This window comes from Phaethon aethereus, assembly GCF_964289735.1.
Source record: "Phaethon aethereus genome assembly, chromosome: Z".
Taxonomy (NCBI): Eukaryota; Metazoa; Chordata; class Aves; order Phaethontiformes; family Phaethontidae; genus Phaethon; species Phaethon aethereus.
Genome location: NC_138577.1, coordinates 38,410,626 through 38,438,586, shown reverse-complemented (window position 1 = coordinate 38,438,586; position 27,961 = coordinate 38,410,626). Strand labels below are relative to the sequence as shown.

The following is a 27,961-nucleotide window of genomic DNA, read 5'->3' as shown; positions in this document are numbered from 1 at the left end:
ACCGCAGACCCAAAACCCAGGTAAAATATAATAAGGAAGAAGAACATTAAGGTACAATGACAGAAATGAGAAACTGTGTTGCATAAAATTTGATAATCTGATTCCTATCACAGATAAGATTTGAACTTGCACAACTATGCTGCCTTAAGTTATGTTATTCCTGCTTGCCATTAGAACAGAGGGGAGAAAGTCTCACTTGGCTGGCAACTGTTTAAATACTGTATTTCTCCACATTTCTCCAAAAGACCTTTGCTACCAATCTTATCCTACCAAAATATCACTTCTTCTTGATTGAAAACCACTGAAAACAAATTATTTATTTAGAATTATTTAATTTCAAGTACAACATTGAGAATGTTCTTTTGACTGCATTTTCTGAACCAGCTCCAGGTGCAGAAAACCATAGGGAAGAATATTAAAAATATTTCAGACTACATTTGACATTTATAATAAAAGGAAATTGAATACATTATGCTATGTCCTAAAAGATTACACTACGCTATGTCCTAAAAGATAGTTCACTTTATGTACAAATTAACAGAAAAGTGACTTAAGTCACGGCCAGTTTTTAATTTTAGATTGTTTTCAAAACAAAGCATTTTTAAACAAAGATGCAGCAATGGACTTATTCTGGCCAATTACAATGTAGTTTATATTTCTGTAGAGAAGTACAGAGGAGTATACTTATGTGTTTTAAAATTCCCTTTGTAATTCAAAATTTGTTTTTTTTATATCACTGGTCAGCTTTTCTCTTTTTCTTTTCTAATCCTCTCTTGATAATTGTTTAGCTACCAGACTTTCATTCATGCCTGAAATCTTGTCGTAAAAATCTGTTTCTTTTCATAGTACTCTTTGTAACATGGCTTTAGGTAGAATGAAGCCTCTCTTATTGCATCAGCTGGGCACCTCATTTATAGAACATACAGCAGATACTTACTGATATGAGGGACATCTGGTCATATATATTATTACAGCTTTACAGTTCTCTAATGTCTCCTGTACATTAGGCTTTAAGACTGTCAAAAATGTAAGTTGTAGACCCAAATGTTTTCAGACTGATGCTTTTTTATGTACTAGCAAACACTCCATAGTTTTCATTGTACTGTTGCTAAATTTTCAACACAATTAACACATTTGGTGACCTAGAACAGGGAAAAAATAATAGTTTTCTTTATAGCAGAGAATGAGTTGAAATATGTATAATCAGCATGGAATGACAGGTGAAATATTTCTGTCAAAATATATTGGTTTCTAAAATTGTATTTATGTGAAATGGGTAATAATAATAATTTAAAGTCCTATTTACTTCAGCATTTAAGTCCTACCTCATTTACATTAATTTTTTCCCTGCTGTAAATTCTTCGGTTTCAACAGAATTACCTCTGATTTACACAGGTGCTAGCAAAACTAGCATCATTCCTTTCAAACATCATATATTACAGTTATTTACACAGAGGAAAAAAAGGCACTGACAGAGATTAGAGCTTCACACACGTGTAGTAAGAGATGCCTGGGATCTCAGGGAGTTTATTATCTGAACAGTTAGGGCAGACAAAGTCAGCATAGTTATACTGGACATGGGAAACAAAGAATTTTCTGGGCAGACCAAGAAATACTGAGGTGAAGCAACACTCCAAAGGTCACATAGCAGGTCAGTGACAAAGATGTGAAGAGCACCAAGATTTCCTCATACTCAGTTCAGTCTCTGAGCTTATATCTTTCTGTAGAAAAACACGCAAAGCATAAAACCTATAAACCAGATGCCCTGTGTAAGACCACTGCACTGCTGAAACAAATGTGTTTGAAACCTAATTTAAGAGGTCAGGTCTGGCATTCCTTCTACTCTTAAAAAAATTCCATAAATCTTACCAACTGTGTTTTTTTAAAATACTGTCACTTCTTGTTTTTTATGGGTCCACCTTCCTAGAGCTTTTCCCACCTCTCTGTAGCTCCTTCAGCGTGTCCGCTGGGAAATCCCCTCAATTCCCACCCTTCTAAATTACTGTGGAGACTTCACAGGGCTCTGTATGTGGGTTCTTTCCATTCTCTCTTCTTCAGCTTGCTTTCTTAGTAATCTGATGAACATACATTGAACAACTATTTCTACATGAACTCTTAAATAAATCACTACTGGAGACCTTTCTCCTCCTTTCCAAGTTTTGCTACTTTTCCTGTCATTTTGCCAAAAGGTTTTCTAATCACTTCAAGCCCAGAGCCTTTACTGTATACTTGGTACTCATGCGTCCATCTCCCAAGTCTTCCAGTTATTCCTTTTTCCAGTCAACATCATTTCTGCCTTTTAGACTCCAAACTGGCCATTATCTGTAAACTAGGCATCTTTCTAACTATCTTCAGATTATACACTGGGCTGAGTATCAGCTTTAAAAAGCAGTATCTCCAAGCCATTTAAAGGAATCACAGGTGGATCTATCCCCTTCCAGGGAATGTATGCAGTGTCTCCAAGTAGCTCCCAGCTGAGCCTGTTGCAGCCTCTTTCTCTGAAAAACTTAGATTTTTTTTTTCCTGAGGCAGAAAAGGAAGTTATTTGCAAGTTGGTGAAAATAGTTTCCTGTTCAGCTCAAGTTTGTTGGATCTGTTCACACAGTATCTGACTATTACAGAGTCATGGTCTATGAGAATGGTTCCCAGGCACTGTAAGAAAAATGAAAGTAACACTAATACCAACAAAATCATCACCTGTTAAGTCAGACATGCATCTAAACTTTGCATGAGACATACATGCACAGCTACAGAAACCTGACATACCTTGCAATTTGGTTACATAGGTTGAATCATTTAAATCAATTCCTCTAAACTCTTAATATAGAGGGGATATAAAAAAATTCCAACATAATTTAAGCTACATCTGTTATGATCTTTACCTATCATAGTCAAAAACCAAAATGAAGTGCTATCCTTCTAAGCCTAAAAAGTAAAGAAAAAGGAAAAGCTTTTCAAAATCTTTCTACTTATAATTCATTTTTAGTAATCAAGATTTTTTCCATTAAGACATCTGCATTATATGCCATTCCTGGCATACTGTCTGCATCACTAACCATATGCCTTCTGTAAACTATAAGAGTCCAGCCATTCACTTCATTCATTAAAATTCACAGGGCCTATTATTCTGTTTACAGTCTAATAGATATTCACTGTCACTATTCAGGCCCCTGATTCAATTTGCCTAAATCCCAGATGCAGAGTAATCCTCATGGAGATTAGCTTAATTTATCACCAATTTCTTCTCAGAACCAAGAAAGGCTGGTATTTCATAATAAAAGCTGTGTTTCTCCTTTTCCTCTAAAGCAGCACGCATAGTGAAAAAGAAGCAATAAATGCCTGATTTTTTTAATGGTTAGATTTTTTCAGTTACACAAATTTTGCTTTGCACACAGGACACCTTTTAAAGATGTGCACTATGCAGATGAGAATACTGATTCTCATCAGACTGGAACACATTCCTGTAACTAAGTATTATGCTGATTCTGGCTGAACACAGGTTGGCAGACACGTCATCTAACCATACAATCACTTTGGATATACTTTTCTAGGTGAAGTGTTGGCAGTTTGGAGTGTAATAAATGAAATATAATTACCTTTTGGCTTTTAAGTGTTCCCAGTGGGGAACATTTTCTAGCAACCTGAAGTCATATTAAAGGTGTCCACTTTCAAATCAAAACTGTTAGTGCCAACTTACATAAGTGATACTATCTGCTGTTGTTTCCAAAATGTCCCAGTGATCTGCTGAAGAAAACTTTGTTTGGTCAAACACCACTTCCAAATTGGCACGGTTCATACACAATTGTGTAGACTTTTCAAAATAAATCCATTTTCATCTGCGCAGCAAACTATAGTTCTATTTCAATAAAAAGTTAAGTCTATTTTTGCCAAGTATAAAATTTTACAATTACTTATTATGCTTAGCATTTTTAGATGAAAAAAATGATCATTCAAATGGCATCCTGCATCTGATCTGTGTACCCATATAAAAGGGATGTTCTGCACACCCTGGGCCTGGTAGAAATTGGAACAGTAGTATTGCCAAGGAAACTGAATCCACAAGGTTTGAGAATACATTTACCACTGGAAATGTCTTATGAAGAGTATTTCTTACTGTCTCACCATAACTGCAGAATTCTGAAAGTCCCCTGCAAGGATTTATTTCTGTCCAAAGAACTGACTTTGTAGCTGGAGGTACAGACAGTAACACTGTACTTGTGTTGTGCTCTTGTTGGAAAGGAGCTGATAAAAAAGAACAAAGTATTTCCCAAATATTTGAGCCTCCCAACCCAACTACAAATTATCTCTAATTCTTCTAATTTTTTAAAAAATAAAGAACAAATAGGACATCATCTGCATATGGCCATTCTGAGAAGAGCATGTTTCCTGGCAATGCTTTATCCTCCCCTCCACAGAACAGTTCAAGAGAAGACGACAGCAATGGTAAATAACAGGAATTTGCCAAATGACAGAAATTTTTAACATGAAAGTGGTAAGTGGTTAATTAAACTTATTCTTTGTAAGAGGAAGAAGTTTCATGTGACATTTTCAATTAGCAGTGCCACTAAAGGGCAGTAACAGCATCTCTAGCCTGCAACCATGTAAACCTGTCCCTGCTCTGACCCTCTGTGGTACGCAAAAGCTGGTGCTCTGGGTTTTCAAAAGGTTAACTGCATTTTCATGAGCTAGCTCACAACTGACCGGTATAGTGTTTACGATGACATTTTATAAAGGGAGGAAGGAGGAAGTTTCATAGGGGCAGAAATGAGCAGTGAGGGTCACTCAGAGGTGGAACTTTTTAACAGAACTGTTAACTTATTCTAAACTGCGTATTAAACTACAGCCCAAGACAGCAGGGAGGAAGTATGCCACGGCAAAACTGATGTCGGGATTCAGGGTAAACTGCGAAAAGGTAAGAGAGACTGATACGTATTGCGATATAAGGTAAGCTGACTGAATGGCAAATGACTGGCAGAACATCACTCGGCCAAGCAGAGGTGGGATAAGGCCTCTGACGTGTGGCTGCACGTAGCTGTATGTCAAACAACAGAGCAAGGGGAAAAGGCACCTCGCTGAAGCCCTGCTCTGAGCAGCAGAAATGAGGGCAGATGTCTTGAGAGTGAGTGTTAGATCCCCAAGTAGATCCATTAAGCTTGCCAAGTAAACTGCTACGGGTCTTGATTTTGGCAGTCAATCCTATCAGATGGTTATACTGGAGACCTATCAAGAGCAATGCCAGAACAGACCAGATGTGAACTGTGCTTTAGTGGGTATTCTCTGTGGAGGGCACACAAATCCCAAATCACAGAGGCATTATGGAATTGAGAAATGCACTCAGCTGACTTTGAAGCATTCTGCTGCCATCACCTATTTATTACAGCTGCAGTTGAATATAGGTGCCTTATCAAAACTTCAAAACATCTTCCTCAAGGTTAGAAAAGTTCTGATCTTTTCATGCTCACGTAGATGTCATCACTGCAGTTTAACTTAAAAAAAAAAGAGTTTTGCTGATGTACAAGTTGAATGGCACAGACAACACTACTGAGTGTTGAGCTTACAAGGGTTCATAACAGCAATATATGGCCAAAGTCTAGGTGAGCTAAAAAAAAATAAAAAATACAGTAATGAAGGAAAACAGAATTCCTGTAGAATTAGGCAGGATTTTGGACTGCTTCATAGCAAATTTGTACGCCGCACCCTACTTTTGACAGACATCCAATCAAGTAGTCTAGTAGCAATTTTTTAACTTTATCCAATGGCTGTTTTCTGCATGTGCTGTCACAGGCAATACAAACACAACAAAAAACATTTTGCTCTGGCTGTTGTGCTGCAGATAAGTGGCAAGATCCACCTGAGGATCTGATAGTGCAATACATATTATAGAAAATACTGAACAATGGTACACTATAGAAATTGGATGCATGGTTCAAAGAGAATTTATGGTGCTGATGGAAGCTGGATGGGAAGAAAACATGTACCTTTATAAAAGGCATCTAAAATACTGTCAGAGCCATCTGGTCTCTCTTACAGGTAGTTTGTGTTCTTCTGTAATAAAAATGTTTTATTTGGCATAACTTACATCATACTTACAGCCTTACTTTCCTTATTATTTGTCAGTCTTCATTAATGCCATTGACAAATTTAACCAGGATTTGACATCTAATTCTGTGAAAACGTTTAATAATAAAGTTTAGCTTTGATCTTTACAGAACTCTAGAAACACGTAAATTTCATTAATTACTTTTCAGATCCATGGCACATACCATTTTTAACCCACTTAACATATTATTGATCTTGCATAGCCTACATTTTTTTGCCTCGGTGTTAGGTCATCTTAAAAAACCAGAACATTAAAAAGAATAGTAACATTTATCAACTGACTTGTACTGCCTTCCAGAAAAGAAATCAGACTTATTCAATGCAACTTCTTTTACATAAAGCCGTTCTAAGAAGTATAACTATATTCCTATGCTTTAGTACTTTAATAATTGAATTTCATATCAGTTTTTCATTATTTTGGCCAGAAATGAGGTCAGACTAACTAACCTAAAAATACCTATCCTGACTGCTTTTACTGAGTATCAACTCAATATTATCATTCTTTTGGATTCATGGCAGTGTTACAGTATATATACACTTACTTTGAATACTTATTCAAAATGAGGATCAGCAAGAGAAAAATTCCTTTACCAGCCCTATAAAGTTGTAAGCTATAGAAGTTCTCTATTTCAAAATACTATTTCTCTCTAGAAATTGGTTAAAATCCTCCGTTGCCTACTAATAGACTGGGGATGTTTCATCATCTTCATATAACACCAGTCTACCTCCTTCCAGGCACAAACCAGAAATTCTTATACAAGACTTCTGTCTTTACACAGCTATAGACTTGTTTTATCTAATAATGGGTTGTATCCACTGTGTAATAGCTATCTTATAACTCATACATTTTTAGATCTTGCCCCTTTACTATTGTTCTTGGCTTGCTACCCACAGATTTCATCTCGATACCTTTAGCCTCTTCTCCATCCTCTATTGCTGCTCATATTTTCAGATTATTATCTATAATCCATTTTTCACTTCCTTTATATTGACTTTTTATTTCTAAATATTGTGTCCGCTTTCCTATCAAAGTGAAATGGATATTTATAAGGAGGTACCCTCTAATTATGGAACTGGGTTTTTTTGGTTACTTGATAAACTTACAGGGCACAATTTCTATTCATATTTTCTACTAGCCTGCATCTTCCACATAACAGCTTTGGAGAAATGAGCTGCTTGGAATCAGCCTATTTTAGGTGCCCTGTTGGTTGCTACTGAGTTTAATTTAGGACTAACACCTGATCCCTATACCACACTCGAACAAAAACAAGTCCAAAAATGGCTTACAATATATTGGATACAGCGACTTTTGTTTGTAATCGTTTCTTCCACAATTTTTAGAAACTATTACTACATTTTACAGTCTAGCAATTCTAGTTAGTTGTGTGAGTGTCCCAAGCTGGGTTCCCCATAAAAATGCAATGCTTTATTGTACATTACAAATACGTGCTTAACCAGTAACTCATCACATCCTCTAATTTTATACAGTGGTGTATATCAGACTTCTACCAGAAACCTCTCTCCCAGGTTTTGTAACATAGTATATTGATCCAAATGGATTCAAGATCCTGTGGTTCTATGTTATTAATAACTGTAAAGGCAAGTAACAGTGTCTGCTATAAACAGAAAGAGCCACACTCTCTTCTCTGAAGTTCCTCTGTTGTCCTATTATTAGCTGTAGCTATTAATTAGCAATGTTGAAATGATTTAATTGTTGTATGTTAATAAAAGAACTATATAATGTCATGAGAGACATGGAACAGCTAGAAAAAGTAACTGCATTCAATTGATTAATGAGAAGATTACACTCGCACTCAGAAAAACAAGTAAGGCTTCTGAAGTGATCAGAAGAGCAAAGATAAGAGGGTCATGAAAATATGTTAAACAGGTTAACCAAGAGACAGTTTAAACTTGATTAAACTTGATCTCTATACAGAAAAAAAATTATTTGAGGTACTGAAACTTGAGTGAGAACCAAGGTCAGGAGAAAATTGACAACTACCTGGAAGGAGAGAGTAGAAATGAGACAGACCAGAATTCAAAGGAAGAGCTGGTGCAGGAAGGACTACTTCTACTTCTTATTGTGCCACCTCGCTCTTCCACTGCAGGTTATATCATCAGGCACGTAAGAGGTATTTTAACAGGATTTACTTGATATATGACAAAATTCCACTGAAAAGCCAAGGATTTTCAACTGTATTTCTTACAGCGGTATACTGTGAATAAAATCTGACTTCAGAGAACGTGTTTTCCATAAATATTTAGTACGTAACTAAACAAAGTAGTCGACCGAGGAACTCCCTGTTCATCAATATTTGACTTAGCGACAGCATCTTTATTTTCAAAAAATCTTTCTGCAGAGGAGCAGTAGTCAGCAAAAATGTTACTTGAAATATGCATGCATTTTCTTTTATCCAGGGGAGAAGCTACATATTTAGCTTTATTAGTTAAATATTATTATTATTTCTAGAGAAACTGCTTATTAACAGTCTTTTCACATACCATATGACCATGTAAATACTAATGAATATTCATAGTACCCGACAGAGAAGCAGTCATCTTATTCAACAACGAATGAAGTATCATAGAGTTGCTAATAGCCGATTTTCCTCATTACAGCTACTTTTGAGAGAAGAAGATCTTTCACTTTCTCATTTTCTAATTTTTGACAAACTTTTCATTATGCAAGTATGTAAAGTATTGATAGTATGAACACTCATCTATCTCCTTTGTCTATAATTGCTCCTGCAGTTTATTCAATGAAGTCATTCCAAAATTCATAGGAGCCTGAATGGAGACTGAATTGCATCTCTCAGTCATCAATGACATAAGAGTATTTAATTAAAAAAAATAGATAATACATGAGATTAATTCAGACTTTCCCAATTTTAGCCAAAAAGTAAGCATGCAGCTGTGGAAAGGACAATCATTTCTTCCTCTTAGAAGAAGAAATCTGTGTTAGAAGAAAGCACATTTTTCCTCATGAAAAATAACAGCTTGCTCAAGAATAGGCAAAATACTTCTAAACAACAGGGGCAGCGACCAGTTTTATACCACTTTCCCAAGGTTCTGAAACAAGGCAGACAGGAGATAGCCTTTATTTTAATCACAAGCTTAAAAAATAAGTACTTTTTTTAATAACAGGCACTTTTTCATGAAAATCAATCCTCATTTTCACCTTAAATATTTTAGCTTATAAATTCTTTGAATTTAGGATTTTAAAGTGCATTCAATATTGCTCAGTCTTTTTTCATAATGAAGTTGACATGAATTTTGCAACTGAATTGAACATGGGATGGTTTCATGCCAGCATCAAAGGTCTGAAAAATGTAGTGTGACTTGTTATCTGATGATGACAGAAAGAAGGTAAAACACACAAGTATTTAAGTTACCAAATTACAACCCGCAATGGAAAGTTATTTATTAAGAGATAACTACATATGCCTTCTTTTTACAGTCATCAAAATACCACTGCTCATTACTTTGGATGCCATCAGACTTGCTCAAACACATCAGAAAGCAGCTCACCTCTAAAGAAATCCAAGAACAGTAAAGAAGTGGATCTGTTTCATGGGTTAGTAAGATAACCTTGTCTGAAAGTAGATATGCAATAGATATATCATAGAATCATAGAATCTTTGGGTTGGAAGGGACCTTTAAAGGTCATTTAGTCCAACCCTCCCACAATGAGCACGGGCAGCTTCAACTAGATCAGGCTGCTCAGAGCCCTGTCCAGCCTTACCTGGAATGTTTCCAGGACGGGGCATCTACCACCTCTCTGGGCAACCTGTGCCAGTGTTTCACCACCCTCACTGTGAAAAATTTCTTCCTTCTATCTAGTCTGAATCTACCCTCTTTCAGTTTAAAACCATTACCCCTCGTTCTCACTACAGGCCCCGTGATAGGAGGCAGGGGGTAATGTCCCCATGTGTCCCCATTTTTCTTATAAGCCCCCTTTAAGTCCTGGAAGGCTGCAATAAGGGCTCCCCGGAGACTTCTCTTCTCCAGGATGAACAACCCCAACGCTCTCAGACTGTCTTCATAGGAGAGGTGTTCCATCCCTCTGATCATTTTTGTGGCCCTCCTCTGGACCCGCTCCAACAGGTCCATGTGTTCTGTGTGCTGAGGACTCCAGAGCTGGACGCAGGACTCCAGGTGGGGTCTCACCAGAGCGGAGTAAAGGGGCAGAATCCCCTCCCTTGACCTGCTGGCCATGCTGCTTTGGAGGCAGCTAAGGATACAATAGGCCTTCTGGGCTGTGAGCACACATTGCCGGCTCATGTCCAGCTTTTCATCCACCAGTACCCCCAAGTCCTTCTCGGCAGGACTGCTCCCAGTCCCTTAATCTCCCAGCCTGTATTGATACTGGGGGTTGCCCCGACACAGGAGCAGGACCCTGCACCTGGCCTTGTTGAACCTCATGAGATTCACATGGAGCCACTCCTGAGTCCAGGTCCCTGTGGATGGCATCCCGTCCCTCAGGTATGTCAACAGCACCACTCAGCTCGGTGTCATCTGCAAACTGGCTGAGGGTGCACTTGATCCCACTGCCTATGTCATTGATGAAGATATTCAGCAGTACAGGTTCAACATGGACCTCTGAGGGACACCACTTATCACCCATCTCCATCTGGACATTGAGCCATTGACCACTATCCTCTGGATGCAACCATCCAACCAATTCCTCATCCACCCAATAGTCCACCCATCAAATCCATATCTCCAATTTAGAGAGAAGGATGTTGTGGGGGATCGTGTCCAAGGCCTTACAGAATTTCACATCCATAGCTCTTCCCTTGTCCACTGATGTGGTCACTCCATCATAGAAGGCCACTAGGTTGGTCAGGCAGGACTTGCCCTTGGTGAAGCCATGCTGGCTGTCTCGAATTACCTCCCTGTGCTCGAGGTGCCTTAGCACAGCCTCTAGGAGGATCTATTCCATGATCTTCCCAGGCATAAGAGGTGAGGCTGAATGGTCAGTAGTTCCCAGGGTCCTCCTTGCTACCTTTTGGAAAAATGGGTGCAATGTTTCCCTTTTTCCAGTCTCCAGGGACTTCACTTGACTGCCATGACTTTTCAAATATCATGGAGAGTGGCTTGGCAACTAAATCAGCCAATTCCCTCAGGACTCTGGGATGCATCTCATCAGGTCCCATGGACTTGTGCATGTTCACGTTCCTCAGATGGTCTCGAGCCTGATCTTCTCTTTCAAGTGTGTGGGACTTTGCTGCTCCAGTCCCCATCTTGCAGTCCATCCACTCAAGAGGTGTGGGAAAAGACACTGCCAGTGAAGACTGAGGCAAAGAAGTCATTGAATACCTCAGCCTTCTCCTTATCTGTTGTTACCAGTCTGCCAGTCTTGCTCATCAGGGGAGTATGCTTTCTTTGACCTTCCTTTTCTGGCTGACATACCTATAGAAGCCCTTCTATTATTCTTTACATCCCTTGCCAAGTTCAGCTCCAGCTGCTCCTTGGTCTTCCTGACCTCATCCCTACACAACCAGGCAGCGTCCCCGTACTCTTTCCAGGATACCTGTTGCTGCTGCCACTGCCTGTGCATTTCCTTCTTGCCCTTTAGTTTGACCAGCAGGTCTCAACTCAGCCATGCCAGCCTCTTGCCTTCCTTACCTGATTTCTTATGCCTAGGGATTGAAAGCTCTTGTGCTCTATGGAAAGCATCCTTAAAGATCTGCCAGCTCTGTTCGGCTCCCTTGTCCCCGCTATATGTTAAATTCAAGATAGATATATACTGAATAGGCATTATAATTCTTAGTTACATGGTGGGTATTTCAGAAAAATAAATAATATTTATATTTCAAATATTAGTTTATAAAACACAAATTAGTCCATTCTGTAGAACTTCACACTGAAGCAGTATGATGAAGCAATCTGTGTAACATCACAAACATAGTATTACTGCATGATGCACTGTAGCAGATTGTTAAGTATTTAACCAAAATAAGAAAAGAATATTCCACAGCCTGCTTTTAAAACTTTCAACGTCACAATAGAGAGGCTTCCTTATTTAATATTTCTGTAATAAAAAACACATGCATGGGGAAAATGAGTTAATTCACACTAATCAGCAGACATAAATTACTTTCTTAAATGTGTTGGGTGATTTTTTTCTGCAGAGTGATTTGCTATTGAACTAAGCACTTTTTCTTGGGAACAAGTACACTGGCAGCTGTATAGAAAAAGAAGACGGATGAAAATTGTGGAAGTCTAAAGAGCCACTGACTCTTTCTCCCTGTTTAGACCAGTTCAGAGTTGACACCAGGCCAATGCAGGAACTTCGAAGATTGTTCCAGAACAGTGAATGCACCAAAGACAAGCCCCATTTAATCTTTTACGTTTTGCTTTCATTCAAGATACCTTGATTTAGGTGAACACCCAAAGAAAATCAAAACTCAAACCTTCACAAACGTCCTGAACTCTTCTACTTTGTCACTGGTGAGCAGCAGCTTCTTCTGTACAGTTTCTAAAGCCTGTCCACTCTGTTTAGCCAAGCCATGTAGCTGTTGAGATGCAGTAGTCTCAAGTTTAGTCATGGCACATTCAGTCTCAATCATTTTGCTCTCTAGATTGGTAAGCTTGAGATCCTGAAATATATCCACAGAGAAAAAGCAGTGATATGATAAATGCTGATAGGCAGGCATGGTAGACCACAAAGAAACAAATGAACCAACTAACTTCCCACACAATAATTAACATCACAGAACACTCTACTTGCAAAATTTGTAACACATAAAATGTAATTTCATGGGAAAAAGTTAACTTCATTTTCAGTCATTATGTCCATGTTTCAGCACCTAAATTTCAGTGATGTGACTGAATTAAATCAGAGAAACCCATTACTATTACAGTCCTCTTTTTTCCCTTTCTGTATTTAGAAAGTCTAAGCTGATGACCTTGCAATATTTTATTTGAAAGTGATGTATGAAAAAGTTTGACAGTGGAGCCATCACAACTCTAATATACCTTTTTCTCCAACTCATCTTTTGTCTTGTGATACATCTGCTCATACTGAGACTTCTCTTTTGTGGCTACATTAAGTCTTTGTTTCAGTGTGTCAATGGAAGTTTTTTTGTTCGAACAGTCTTCAGACAGTGCCTTTACCTGAAATAACGAAAGGCCAAGAACAATTGACTATTAAGATATAAAACTTAAAAATTAAAATAAAATCAAAACTATGCTTACCCATATTGCATAAACATACCTGTATTGTAGAAATAATTTAAGTACCTTTTTCTGAAACTACAGTCTTTAATAAATCTCTACTGCTGATCCAGTAGAGATCAGTCTGCACACAATCTTGTTACATAAAGTCTTGATTTGTATTAAGTGTAAAGAAAAGCTCTTCATTTGCAGAACTGTTTGTTTATATATATTTTACTGTTACAGCACAGCCAAAAGGCAGCAAGCAACAACTTCCACTCATTTCTTCTATCAGAGGTAAAAACATTAATTAAATCTCAGCTGAGAAAATTATAACTGTCTACAAATTAATAGTCTGTAAAGCCTCTTAGATAATTATTATCATTTTTCCATAGAATGCAAACACTGATTTGGGGTAAAATGAGAAGGACCTAAAAAAACCACCCCTTTAGCTCTCCTGACAGTATTAATCACGAAGTTTTCCTGACAATATAGAGTAACAGGGAATTTCTTTGATCTTCTGCTGAAGATAATGTAAAATTTATCAAGTTGATTTTCCACATGGAATAATCAAATTAATGTATGGAATTTGATTTTCTGGAATCTGAGCAATGCAGTGCTTAAAATACTCAAGGAACAGCATTAAAGTACATTGTTCCCTTCTAAATCTTTCATCTAAAACCAAAACCAGGCACTTCTCTCATTTCATATTTTAGCTCCCTTGCTTGCTTATGCTCTCACTCTCTGGCTGCATATTTCGTAGTAACACCTTATCTTTGGCATGGAGGGTAAGACCGTAGCTCTCTCTAGAGCTGAAAGTGCTATATGACGGCATGCAGAGACAGTGCTTGTGATATTCAGCAAGCACCCACATTCCAGGAAAAAAAAAGCAAATTGGTAAATTGTTTATTTCTGTTTTGGGGCCATATGCTGCATAACCTCACAAAAAACAAAATGTCATAATCTTTTTATGGTATTAAAGGCCAAAGTGCAATACATTGGTTGGATAATATAGAAAGATGTCAAAAGATATACAAGTTATCCTAGCTTCAGTGAAATCAACCTAGAATTTTGCAGGAAAAAATAATTTGCTATAGAAATTAAGCTCTAGCTACCCAGACAGAACTGTGAATCATTCATAACATTGCAGTAGAAAAGAGATTGACGTATTAAAGCATTTAACTACTATAGCCAGGAGAGGTACATGGACTTCATTAGCATAGGTCATGTAAAATCACGTTTGTTTCAGGTCTACAGTATTTTAGCAATTTACAGTGCATAAAACTAAATCTCACTACTTACAGCATGTCCTTGCAACTCAGTGTTCTGAATACTTTAATATTTAATTACACCTCTTATGAACATACATTAAATTATGCTGAATCCATCCAAGCTATCACTATGTACTGATTTCATACAAATTACAGTGGAGGGAATTACACCCTTAAACTAACTGTATGTTGTTTGCTTAAAGCAATATATTGATTTAGCATACACAGCGTGTTGAAATAACTTCTGCAAATCCACCAGCTTTTGCTTTTCCTAAAACTATCAACAGCAAGAAAGAAATACCTTTCTCTCAAGACTTTCTAATGTTTCATTAGATGTTTTCTCGTTTTCTTGATTTGCTTTTAGACGAGACCTTAAGTCTTCTATTAAATGTCTTTTCATATTAAGGTCCCTCTCCAACTGAGAAATCCTAGAATGGAAGAAGTCACACTGCGTGTCACTGTTAGAAGATACTGTTAACAAGCAACTATTTTAAACAACTAAAAAGTATAAATGCAGTAGATAAACTATCATTCCTCTAGCTTTAGAATTTTTTTTAATAAAAGCAGATGCAATTCTTGCAATTTACCCTATTCTCGACCATTGAACAGAGTTTCAAGTCTCTTCTTATACAGAACTATTTCTAAATATGCAATTTATTTGTGATTTGCTTTTTACTGTGGTTTATGCTCCAACTTGTCTGATCTGAAATCATAATAATTCTTCTTAAGCTATTATCAAAAAAAGGCAAAAAAACGGTTGAACACACAAAATTTTATCAATTATATTTCTTTGATGTCTGAAGCAGGTACCATGCAAATGCGACTTATTAAAAATTATTTTTAAAAGGAAGTGAAAGGGGGAAGTCTCCTTTCATCCAACTAATACACAGAAATACATTAAAAATCTCTATAATACGTCAGGTAAGATAATAATTCTTAAAAATTGCAAAACCTAGAAATAACATCATCATTTTTGAGAAACTTCTCAAGGAAAATCTTATGCACTACAAAGTAATCTCTGTTCAATGACAAAATTATGCCTTCTACAATGCCTCCACCATTATGATAAAAATTAATATTTAAAATATAAACATAAGCAATACCTGAATACGTTCAGACTTCTGGATATTTTTTTTAAATGAAAGCAAAATGAGTGATGGTAATATGTTCAGGAATAAAACACTGTAGATACCATGTCAACACCATATTAAAAGAAACAGGAAAACAGTGCATCTTAACATTTCTTCCATCTATTTCACATTTATGCTATTAATGTTATTTTGGTAACTATATCTTACACTTTATGAAAAAACAGTATCTATTTCATAAAGGAAGCATGATAACCAGTAACTCTATTTAAAATTTAACTCTTATGGTGGAAAAATGCAGTTTAATTTTGAAACAGAAAATATACAATGTACACAATTCAACAATTTTCAGAGTTCTCTATTTCTGAAATGAACTAAATTCAGATAAGTAAACTGCATTCTTTCTACAAATAAAAAAATTAGAATGTTAGAGGAGTTAAACTGTGGGACAGGCAGGAAATTCACACAAATATTAATATGTTTATATCGTAATATAATTGAAGAACAGTATTGTATCAGTTAAAGTAAGTAGAATAAAATCTCAGTTGTATACTTCACAGCAATACATATGAATTCAAAATGAGTAGTAAACCTTAATCATTTCAAATAGAAACAAATACAACTATCCTTTTGAACTTTTTATGAATATAAGACTGGATATTTAATCCTGTTTAAGCATCTGAACCTTGACATGACTCTTAGCCCCTAGGCAAAGAATTATTGTATTTGAAAGACTGTGTTTAACAGTGCTAAGGAATTCATTTAGACTTACATCAAGAATAAAGTAGTCTACCCTAGTCTGAGCTCTGATTTTAGGTATTCGTATTGCAATACAGACGCTGTAGTACTAAACACTCATCAGCTTAAACAAAATGCAATTTTAGCATGTAATGCTCCCGTTTCTAAAAAAAGCCCTGTAACAGTCTGCAAGACTGCAATAAAAAGAAGAATAGTGCATTCCCTTAAAAACCTATTTAAGAATGGTTAATGTTCTAACAATTACACAGCTGCCACTGGGTGGCACCAAACACAATGGATAGAAGAGTAAACATACTTTGCCTGTAGTCCCCGAATCCGTTCTTCTTTTTCCTGAACTTCGTTTTTTAGTGACTTAACGGTGGTCAATTGCTTAGTGATTTCATTATTCGATTTCTATATTGAAAAATATTAAAATATAAATAAAGCAGACTGAATATTATCGCAATCAACGTCAAATTTGTTTGAAATAATGAGTTGTGTAAACTTCCACATATTTTGAGTCATCTTAGAAATTAATTGGTACAAAAGGAGCATTTTTACTTTATAGCAACACTTAAGCAAAAGTACATTCCTTGGAAAATGTGATCAAAATCAGTATTTTTCCATTGCTCTAATAATGTATGATTAATAGATGTTCCCCAGGACACTTGCAAGTCCAGTATACCTATCAGGACCACATTTTCTCTTGCATAGCATGGTCAGCTGAAAAGGTAACAGAAACACAGAGAAATAAAATTGGATCTTCATTTGAACATTTCTGTTCGGCCATACTAACACAAAGCCTACATTTCGATAAGAAAAAGGTACAATTATAACTTTCAGGCATGTGTAATTCCAGTGAAGGAGAATTATACAGTTGTTGTCCTTTCCTCATTGGATATAGTAGAAAGTAAAAAAAGCCTCAATCCCTTCATGCAAACACATAGATAATCTACCCAAGATTTAAATACAGAACAACTGAATCACTCTACAGAAATAAAAATATGAAATTTAACTAAGTAGCCATTTTAGCAATCTGAGCATATGCATTGAATGGCATTGCTGAAAATGGCAGCTCAAACATATCGCATATAGAGATTTCAGAATACCAAAAGATACATATGTGTTAAGCATATGCACAACATGTATATGTGCATATATGCATGCAGGTTCAGCCACTGTTCTAAAGCTTTTTACTCATTATATATACACAATAAGGGAACAGATCAGGCATGCTGTAAACAAAGATACTTCAGGAGAATTTCTCTGCTCAGTGCAGACTTGTAACGCCTATTAACATTAATGGGAGTATTGTACATAACTCTGTGCACCTCAGGGGGAGTATATATTCTTGTGTGTATAGTTAGATGTAAAATATTGTTCTTAATAACTTGTCTAGTCTATTTACTATTATTATAATGTGAGGTATAACCAGAAAATCGTTAAAATGATGTATGCTAGCAGAATATTCCTAAGTTTCCTGAGACCTGTTTGTTGAGCTTGAGCTTCATCAGCATGAAGCACAGCACCCAGTTACATGGTTTACACACCAGTTACGAACTTGAACACTTAGGTGGGCCTTTGCACATGCTCAGAGGCAAAGTCATATGCGTTTGGTATTTTGCTTCCAAACTCACCATCCACACTTAACTCATTTCTTCCTATTGGCAAAGATACAAGAAGTCATTACATGCAACATAAAAAAAACACTACAAAGATAGCTCTGAGAAAAAAATGAACTAACAAAACCAGGTACTTTGAGATTTTGAGCTATAAGGAAAGCTTTTGCTGCTTCCACATTCAGACATTTAGGAGAATAACTTTGTATCTCCTTTTTAAGTATGACAGAAAGCCTGGAACAATAGTTGACAACTTCTGCCAATTCTTCTGCTAAAAATGACTTGCAAGATTTAAATTTTTGAAAAATTATTAGGTCAAAATATGGCTAAAAATTGCAGTAACTTGATGTAAGTAGCTTTTGAGGCCGTTATAGTCAAAACTCTCATCTAATACAGCAACTAGTGAATTCACTCTACTAATCTGGATTTGGGGTCACAGACTATGTTTATCCTAAATGTAGTTTTGCATACATGGTTTATTTTTTACATTAAAAATGCATTACATCTTTAAGAATTAATTAAAACTCACATTAGTATTTTTGGCATCAGATCTATATATGTTTGCTAAACGTTTCCTCTGCTGCAGAAACAAAAAAAACTTTTAATTTTTTCAGCAATATATTTTGCAGTTCACATGCAGCAGACAAATAAAGTAAGCTTCCAACATGTGTTATCTTAAAAGTATTTTACAAAAGAAAAAAAAAATCTTACTTTCATAGAGCAATTGACTACTAGGTTTCTGGATAATGAGGACACTCATCTAAAAGGAACAACCCTAATTAACAGAAATTACCACTCACCAGCAACAGAAGAAGATTAGTCAAACCCAAATCTAAAATCAACACTCAAGAAGTCCGCATCTATGGTTTCAAGGTCTCTTTCTCGTAATTAAAGCAGATTAAATTATGTGCCTTTTCATGGCTACTCCCTGCTGCCCTCATCTCTTTATCAATGTGACCTACCTTTACTAATCCCTGAATTTAGATGTTGCACATCCAGTGTGCTACAGCCGAGATCTGTAATACCGCGACTAACATCAGCAGCTAAGAGGTCTGAGCACTATTCACACCTCTTGTGCTAGCACAGCTAACCCAGTACTCAAAGCCAGAGTCAGTTACATTGCTCATGTAACATGGCCTTTTCTTCTCGTTGATCCTTTGGCAGCTGGCTTGCTAGTGTGCCATTTCTTCTAGCAGCAAAAAGCTGTACCATTTTGACCTTTTCTCTTTCCTCAAATATTAAACACAAAATAATGGAAAAAAACAACTTTCAGGCACTCTGTTGCACATATATTTCCTCTAGTGAGAAGAGAGGAAGAATGAGTATGTTTGAGGCAGGCCACCTGCTGAGAAAGCTCTCAGATCAACACAGTCCAGTATCTACATCATCCACATGTAACAGAATGAGTGGAGACTGAAAAAGTAAATCATCAATAAGCTAGTATATTTCTACCAGCTAATCTTCAAAATACAAATACAAAAAGAATCATCTCTTTGAAGACAAGAACAGTAGTAACATGTAAGTAACATAACACTGTTACATTGCATGAGCTGCCCCATCAGCCCAAATTCTATGCTCCCCTTTCACAGATAGCTATTGCTTACATTCTTCTTAAAGGAGCCAAGGAATCAACACAATTCTCATTGAAGTAATTCCACAGCACTTTCCAATAAGATGCATTTAATCATTGTTTGAAAACCCAAGCAAGCCGTCCTGTCTGGCCAATTTGATCTGCAAAAATTGTTTTAATTGTAACTTTTAATTCTCCTGCGTATGACTACATTTCTACTTAACAACAAAGGTTATCTGACACTTAACTTGCTAATCATTGTCTAAGATATATAAACGATATGTATATGTGAGCATACATATATATGCTTGACCCAGTTACGAAATACTGTTCATACGAATAATCACCAGCACTAGATAATCTTTTCTGTCACCTTTAGTTTGCACTGCAGCTGTTTCATCTCTAAATCAATGTTCTTTGAAGGAGCTAGTGTGGCTTCACTCTTGCCAGCAGTTTGAGACAGATGTTCTCTCAACTTCAATTTTTCTTGTAAATCTTCTTTCTCCTGTTGCCATTTGGCCAGGTTGGAGGTCAACACCTGTTTTACAAACAGAAGAAACAAGCACAGTTGTGTCCTAAAAATATTTCTGCTTGATCATATGAGATGCTTCTCTGGTTCAGAATTCAAGAAGAATGAAACAGTATACATTATCTTTAATTACATTGCATAGCTGTTGGTTGAATTCTCTAGTCCACGCACAGATCAAATCTGGAGGAAAGAGAAGTCAACTAACATTAAAAACAAGCAATTTTTTAAAAAGGCAAGCTAGTTCAATTTTGACTGAACACATTACTATTTTCACCATGACAGGCAAAAATCATCATACAAAACTGTAATAGTAGTTACCATTGAAACCTGTTTACTTAGAGTATCTCTGGGATTCAGAAATTATTTCTACACACAGCATGAAGAAATACCAAGGTGTCTCAGACACCAATGCGTATTAAAGGTGGTTAAATATCAAATCTGTTTTAATGGTGACCACTGTAAGCTCACTTGAATTGCTGTGTTGACAACTGCTACAATACATGCCTACTTCTCTTGGCTTTTGTTTTTGTATTCGTAGGGCTTGTAGAGGTTAAAGCAAAGTGGACCAGCTGCACTAAATATCTTCTGGTTGGCTGGTCTTTTCTCATGTTGTGTTATTTCTTCTCTTTCACATATATGCACCATAGCCAGAGAAGCACATATTCCATAACCTTGACTCTAGGGCTGAGGTACTTAAGTGGTAAAAGCCAAGCTGGAGCAGGACAGGATAACAGATGTTAGTTGTTTATTCCACTGGGTAGGTCTTACCACCCTATACTGCAGCCAAAACGCTTCTCATTTAGCAACATAAATGCTAAGTCCAATTAGCAGACGAGACTTGTTAGGGATTTAGTTCAAATAAATAACATGCAAACAAACTCTCAATCTTGTTGCACTTGATCAAAAACTGACAAGACATACTAAATCTTTGTAACAACATATTTCACAGTACTCTATATAGAGGTACTCTTTCAAATAAAATATTTGTTTTAATTTATATAATATTGAATGTTGTTCTGCAAAAAGGGGAACTGAAATAATCTTCATGCTAGTGGTTAACTTTCATGAATCTGTAGTCAGCTGAAAGCCACTAATGGCCTAACAACCCTCTGCTCCTTAAGAGGGTAACTACAGTGCTATCTTATTATTCCAAAGAAGATTGTAATATGGTAGTTTAACATAAGGAACAATTATACAAAATGGTATTGAAATCCCTCAAAGGGCAGAAAAAATTTCCTTTGTGAAAAATACTGATAAGAAACTGGAGAAGATACTGCAGCTTGAACTGACTAAATGTGTGCCTGATTATATGCTGGTACACAAAAACACCATGGGTGAGAGAAGGTTAAAGATATTGTTCTATTTCCAAGCATTTTACTATTTAATTAAAAAATAGATTTCATACTGTTATTAGAAAAAAAATTTCATATACATGTGTTTATATACACATACACTTCCATACCAAACGTTTAAAGATCACACGTATATCCAATTAAAAGAAAAACAGCTTATGGTCATGTTTATTCCCATTACGAATGACATGAGAATGCTTGTAGATTTTGCATTAACTTAAAAAAGTATTATGGATACAAGAAAATGCATCCTATATTTAAAGTTAAAACTCTTAACAGTATTTCACACTTAAGTGCATTTATGAAATCCAGTGTGCAGTTTACATATGTATCTAAAAATTGTTCTTAGTAAAGGGGATAATCTTTCCATTCTCTTCTGCATCCGTTGTCATTATTGAAGAAGAGATAAATAGTGTTAATGTATTTTCTAACTGGCTATTCCTTAATCTGATACATTATCCTCACAATTAATGCAGTCTGAGTAAAAGACAAAATGAAGGCTATTTTAATAAGCAAAGAACAGTAGTAGCAGTATAGAAAGATAGAAGGATTAGGTTAATTTGTCCAGTATAGCCAATATTTCTACATGCAGAACTTCATGATTCAGTGTCTTTATAATAAATTATTCATAAAAAGAAAATAAATAAGAAATCATAGCTAGATCAATATCTCTGATAAAAATTAGAAATGCCCCCATATCTGCCCAAGATTGCTTGTGATTCTCAGAAGTTTCTTAGGCTACTGCTGCCGCCAAAATGCATCTGGTCTAAAATGCCATGATTGCTGTGGCCACATTCCCCAAAATATATGGGGAAAAAAAAGGGCTTTCATAGGACAAGACAAACACCCCCCAACTTGCAAAAACTGACTTAGACACACAATTGCAATGAGAGATATCAAGAAGGTTGTCTCTTAAGAGCTCTGGAGACAATGTAAATGGTGTTATGGGGTGATAATTCTATTGCATTATTCTTCTATTTGCAGTATATTGAAAGTATATGTGAAACTTCTATGTAAGATGTGAAAAACAGCCTCCTTGCCATGGCTAAGAGTATCTTGCCTAAAAGATACTCCTTGCTTTTACTTACTTAAGAAGCAAGTTCATTGCTCTGCTGTCCCTCAGCACTCTCTAAGTTTTAGGTCAAGTCTGTTCTTTTTTCTTTTTTAGACACAGAGGGGTTTTTCTGTGTGCACTACCATGCACGCAAATCCTGAGCGACAGAGCAAAAAGGATTTACTCCAGGGGAAGAGGTCACCAGGATGAAAGGTAGAATCTTAAACACCAGCTAGACCAGATGTTGGTAAAGGCAGGCTACTGCTGTTCCTCCACAATGTAGCGGCCTTTGTCTGCTGCACCTCCTCCAGAGTATTTTGGCTTAGCAGATGTTTATAGGTTTGATATTTTAACATCCATCTATCTTAATGTCCTTGCTCCTGGTATACCCATGACACTCTGTTCTGCTGTACACAAAGTGATAAGTGATGAAATCTCAGTTGCTATGTAGCCCATGTAAAACTTCCAGTGACTCAGCAAGGCTTTTTACCACAAGCTCTCTGCTCAGAAAGACAGATACATGGAAGGACCAGTGGATTAATGCAGGAAGCTCCCGGAACGGCATGTTGCATCCTCGGCTTCCAGCTCAGTTTACAGCAGAGTCACCCTCCTGCTGCAACTGGCATGTATGAAAATGACATTTCTGTTGGTAGTGGCTGTTACTGCACTTCCACTGCTGTACTTGATCCCATACCTTTATATTTGCAGAATATATTATATAGAATGTATTTTGAGGCAAAATTACAAAATATTATGTAAATCAGGTATTCTTGAAACCCTTTTTAAGCAGTGGCATAACCTTATTTTACTACTCATTTTGTAATCTAACTATAACCAATATAAATATCCTCAGATGTGTAACAATCATATTTGCTAAATCCCATCCTAAAATCCTGGCAGATGAAAACATTACAATGTGCATAGAGATGTCTGTACAAAACCTGCAGTCAGCAGTACTCCTTTTTCTTTTCTCTAAGAAACCTTGCTACAGTAGGTAATAAAATACATTTGCTATATGCATAGCTCCTGTACCAAGATCTATTTTAAAATCTAACACTGCTAATCCGAAGGTTTTAAATAGAATGCTGTTTTCTCACTGCTTTAGCTTGATCATGAAAAATATACAAGATAAGCAGTACTTGTTGCACATATAAACCATGAAAAACTTTTGAAAACATATTTGCAGTCACAGAGTTAGGTATTTATGATTTTACACAGTCTATCAAATGTTATTATAACATAATGATAAATTTATTTACAATATTCACGGCAAAATTTATTGAGTCAATCCCACTAAGGTACCTTGACCCTGTTTTGTTCTCTTGAATCAAAACCTACCTCTGTCTGATCGGTCACAGAAAAAAAAGCTAAAATTAATAAAGATGGTAGGTAGTGGTCTGAAAATATGAAGAGATATATACCAGACTAAAACACCAACTGTGCTGCATACTTAATATGATCATATAGAGAAAAAGGCAAATAACTCCAAATCCTCAGTGAAAGTTTTTTTCATGCAAGTACTGTAAGTGGTTGATTATTTAGTATTCCAGACATGAAGACAAAATATGAAACAGTTGTCTTTTGTGACTTAGTATCCTATATCTAAATTGAAACAAAGACCCCCAAAAGCAAAAAAAAAGTTTAAAATGTAGAAGTTGTCATTTATCCTTCTGAAATTTTAGTAAAAGCTACTGTACCACTCTGTTATAATTTTTTTTCAGCCAAATGCAGTTATCAGCAGCTGACTCTGTTTCACAAAATGTCAAGTAAATGAAGGTAATATAGAGGACTTTTTGCCAGTGCTTTAGCTAGTTGTTAGACTTCAGTAGCCTTTAGAGACCATTAAGTACCCTTTGGCTAATTGGCCAATGGTAGATTAATCCTCTTTTTATTCTAGCAGCACTATTTTAACACCCTTTGCACTCTGTCAGTGTAGTATCTGAATGACAAAATAATATTGTGCATGAATAATAAGCAGAAAAGTTAAATTAACATTTCATGTTTCACATGCCATACCTACGTGTCAGGGAAAAAAAAAAAGTCTTTTAAAGCCACTGACATTCAACTTTTTTAAACAATCTCATGTTGACATCTTACTGAAGTGAATCTTCCTAATTACTGCTAATTGCCTATCAAGAAAAAAAAATAATCTTTCCTTGAAGTGCAGTTGTCTAGTATAGATGAACACAGCTCCAATGTGCATAGTAAAGACAGGCATGACACTTGAGGTGTGCTACATTATTATGAGGTCATACTAAATATGGCTTGCAATGAACAAAGCAGCTTTTAAGGATGTTTAAGGCACTGAAAATGTCAATCTCTCATGAAGTGTTTAAATTAGTTCCCAGCAGAGAAATACAGATATCAGCATGCAGATAAGAGGTATATTTCTCATCTCAAGTATTTTCCTAAAGAAAAAACATAGTTACCCTGTTGATAATGTCATTGTAACACAACTGCAGTTCATCAGCTTTATAAAAGCAATGTTTACACTGTTATCTACAGAATGGCCCTTTCACACACGCAAATTATAAATTCAGCTATTATTTGGAATACTGTTGTAATCACTAACAAAGATCCTTATCAAAGTCTTTGAATGTCTTCTTAATCATGCGCTAATATTGATCAGAGTAATCATTGTTTATAAGGGCCTATTTACTGTATACCACTTCATAAACAAATGTTTTACTTGTAATTTTAATTCAGTTATTTTATAGCTAATTTTTAACTAAATTTATTTTACAATTTATAGAAGTTTAGTATTACAGCATTTGATCTGGCTATGGCATCTTATGAAATAACATGGAAATAAAATCAATAAAATCAGAGTAGATTAGTCCATTTGAAATTGTGTTTTGTCATCTTCTTTTTGTAAAGAATGATAATACCACACATGTATAAATGGAGTAATATACTCTGGGCCCAATTCTCCAAGAAATCACATGCTGTTATAAACAACAGGCAAGCCTTAGTACAGAACTGCACATTGTGCAATCAATGATTTTTCAAATAAATTATGGAAAGTAATAAAAAACTTAGTAATAATAAAGGCAACATTAATATGATGAAAATGCTTCTCAAACGTGTCATCTGTATAATGACAACACCAATTCAAAGACAAGGGTTTTGACCTGGAGCAATTCCATTTTAGCTTGCATTTTCTATCACTTTCATTTCACGTCTCTGTATGAGTAAATATTGCTGTATCCCATGCCTAATTTCTGTAGATATTAAGAACACTATCTTGCTTTCGTACTAAAGCAGATGCAGCGCTCCATCTGTCCTTCAAATTTCAAAGGAATATAAGGACTATTGACTATGTATGTAACATTACTTATATAAGTAGTTTAATTATGATCAATTACATGATCACAACTATGTGCTTTAATTTTTGTAGGGATTGAGTTTCCAATGTGGAGATGCAAGCTGGCAGAATATACAGATGTGCAGGACCTTGCCTATAAGGCCTTAACATTTCTGAATAAAAATTAGAGAACTTAAAAAAACAGTATTTCTTTAAAAGAATATTTAAGATTATCGTATACTATACTGCATCTTACATACTTAAACACATTTGTAGTATTCATATCTACCCATACACAACACCGTATATTAAAATATGTTTTACTATAATTAACTTAAAAATGAAAATATAACCTTTCACAACACTTTGTCACACTTGAAAATATCTGAATGTTATAGCAAGCCAGTTGGGAAGATGTGGCTGAAGTCCAAAACCAATGTTTCCATGTACCCACCATTGCTATTTGAACAAATACAAGATGACTTGGGTATTCCAACACCTAACACGCCTGTGCATATCAAGTATTGCTATAGATAAGCAAAGACTTCCATTGAATGCATAAAATTTGCCTCAAGGTTTCCACGTCTTTGCACTTACTAGAAAATTTTCAATGTAAGACATTAAAACATTAAATCCATGCAATCTTTTATAGTTAGGACCAGGTTTTACTACAAGTTTTTTTGCAGGGTTGCACAGTATTTATCTGATTTTAACAAACACAAGAGTTGGGGCAAACTCATAAAGCTAGAAATTTGAATTTTTCATCTAGGGTCAGGGATAGTGCTTGCCATATTCCCCCTGCTTAATCTTAACACATCTAAGTACTGCAGATGAACTACTTGCATGAGAGCCAGTCAGGGAATTTCACAATCCCTACAACTCATTACAAATTTAACAGCAGCAATACTAAGTATTCATATGTTTCAGATAACACACACAAATATGCTGCACTAAAACTCATTGGGGGAAAAAATTAATAATGCTTCCATCTGTTTTCCATATAACTCACATAAAATAGAGAGAAACCAAAATGAAAATGCTATTTTAAAGACTGTTTTTAAACTTTCTTTTGATTTACCTGCTTATTTCCAAAGCATAGAGCTTTATATCTTTAAAAATTAAAACTCTTTTCGAAAGAATAGATAAGTAAGAAAGAAACAAAACAGCTGAAAGAATGGTGGAATATTAATTTAACCTCTCCTCACTTCCATCTGTTTTAGAGAGTGAACCATTTTCTACTGAAAATCCTTCTGCATCTCAAGTGTAAGTGGGCAGGAATTCTGTGCTTGTAGGGAAAGCTGTTCCATCTCCTGTACTCTGGCATCCTCTTTATATATTGTTTTTCTTTGCTTAAATCTCAACTTTTCAACTCTTAAAGACCATTTTCTGTCAACTTACAGAAAACATGTCTGAAAGATACAAAGGTTTGAGGAAGCCAAGTAAGTATTTTGGATAAAAATTACTTAGAAATATATACCTCAGAGGTACTCTCAGAAGTGGGTTGCAATATTCAAGGAACAAAATTTATGAAGACAGCTCTATATTTAATTTTATATAAGTATTTAAACATCTGATTTGTAACTGCTTCAGGTATCAACAAAAGCTGATTAACAAACTTAATTACTGGAAAAGTTCAATGTTCTCATAGAACAGGACAAAAATACAAATATACAACAAAGACTTGGAAAAAATGCTAAACAACCTGGAATTTTTCTAGTCACATAAAGGTGATACTGTACAAATATGTAGTATTTACATTTTTATATAAGAAAATAAAGGCATTTTTCTAGCTGTGTCTGAGAGGTATGAGGAAGCTGATGACAGACATGGTGGGGAGGATGCCAAGACAGTGATATTTTTCAAAATCATGAGTTGCATTTAAAAATTACCTCTACAATGTATTGCATATAAATTAAAGTGGTAATTCTTCCCTGGATTCTTGTAAATGAACCCCCACAGTCTTATCTTTAATTTGTAATTTATGTTATCATTGGAACCCTTGCTAAAATTACAGGTATAAATGAACAATTTAGGGTAAAGTATTCCTTACATTACATATTAAATAGCTGAAGAGACCATCACAAGAAAAAGCCATGTTTTCAGCCTAATTTATAAAATGAAATATTCTTTCCCTTTATCGCAATTATCATCAATATTATGGCTCATTTAGGCAATTAAT

General features: G+C 35.7%; 1 protein-coding gene across 1 annotated transcript in view; it reads right to left on the bottom strand.

Annotated features, from left to right (window-relative positions):
• CNTLN (centlein) overlaps nucleotides 1-27,961 on the bottom strand; it is a gene marked incomplete at both ends in the record, with an annotated part of 207,186 nt that overhangs the window by 16,762 nt on the left and 162,463 nt on the right. Inside the window, 5 exons of the mRNA XM_082013442.1 lie at nucleotides 12,516-12,701; nucleotides 13,081-13,218; nucleotides 14,830-14,956; nucleotides 16,671-16,768; nucleotides 19,917-20,081. Coding sequence (XP_081869568.1) covers nucleotides 12,516-12,701; nucleotides 13,081-13,218; nucleotides 14,830-14,956; nucleotides 16,671-16,768; nucleotides 19,917-20,081 — 714 coding nt within the window. The remainder of the gene's footprint in view (nucleotides 1-12,515; nucleotides 12,702-13,080; nucleotides 13,219-14,829; nucleotides 14,957-16,670; nucleotides 16,769-19,916; nucleotides 20,082-27,961) is intronic.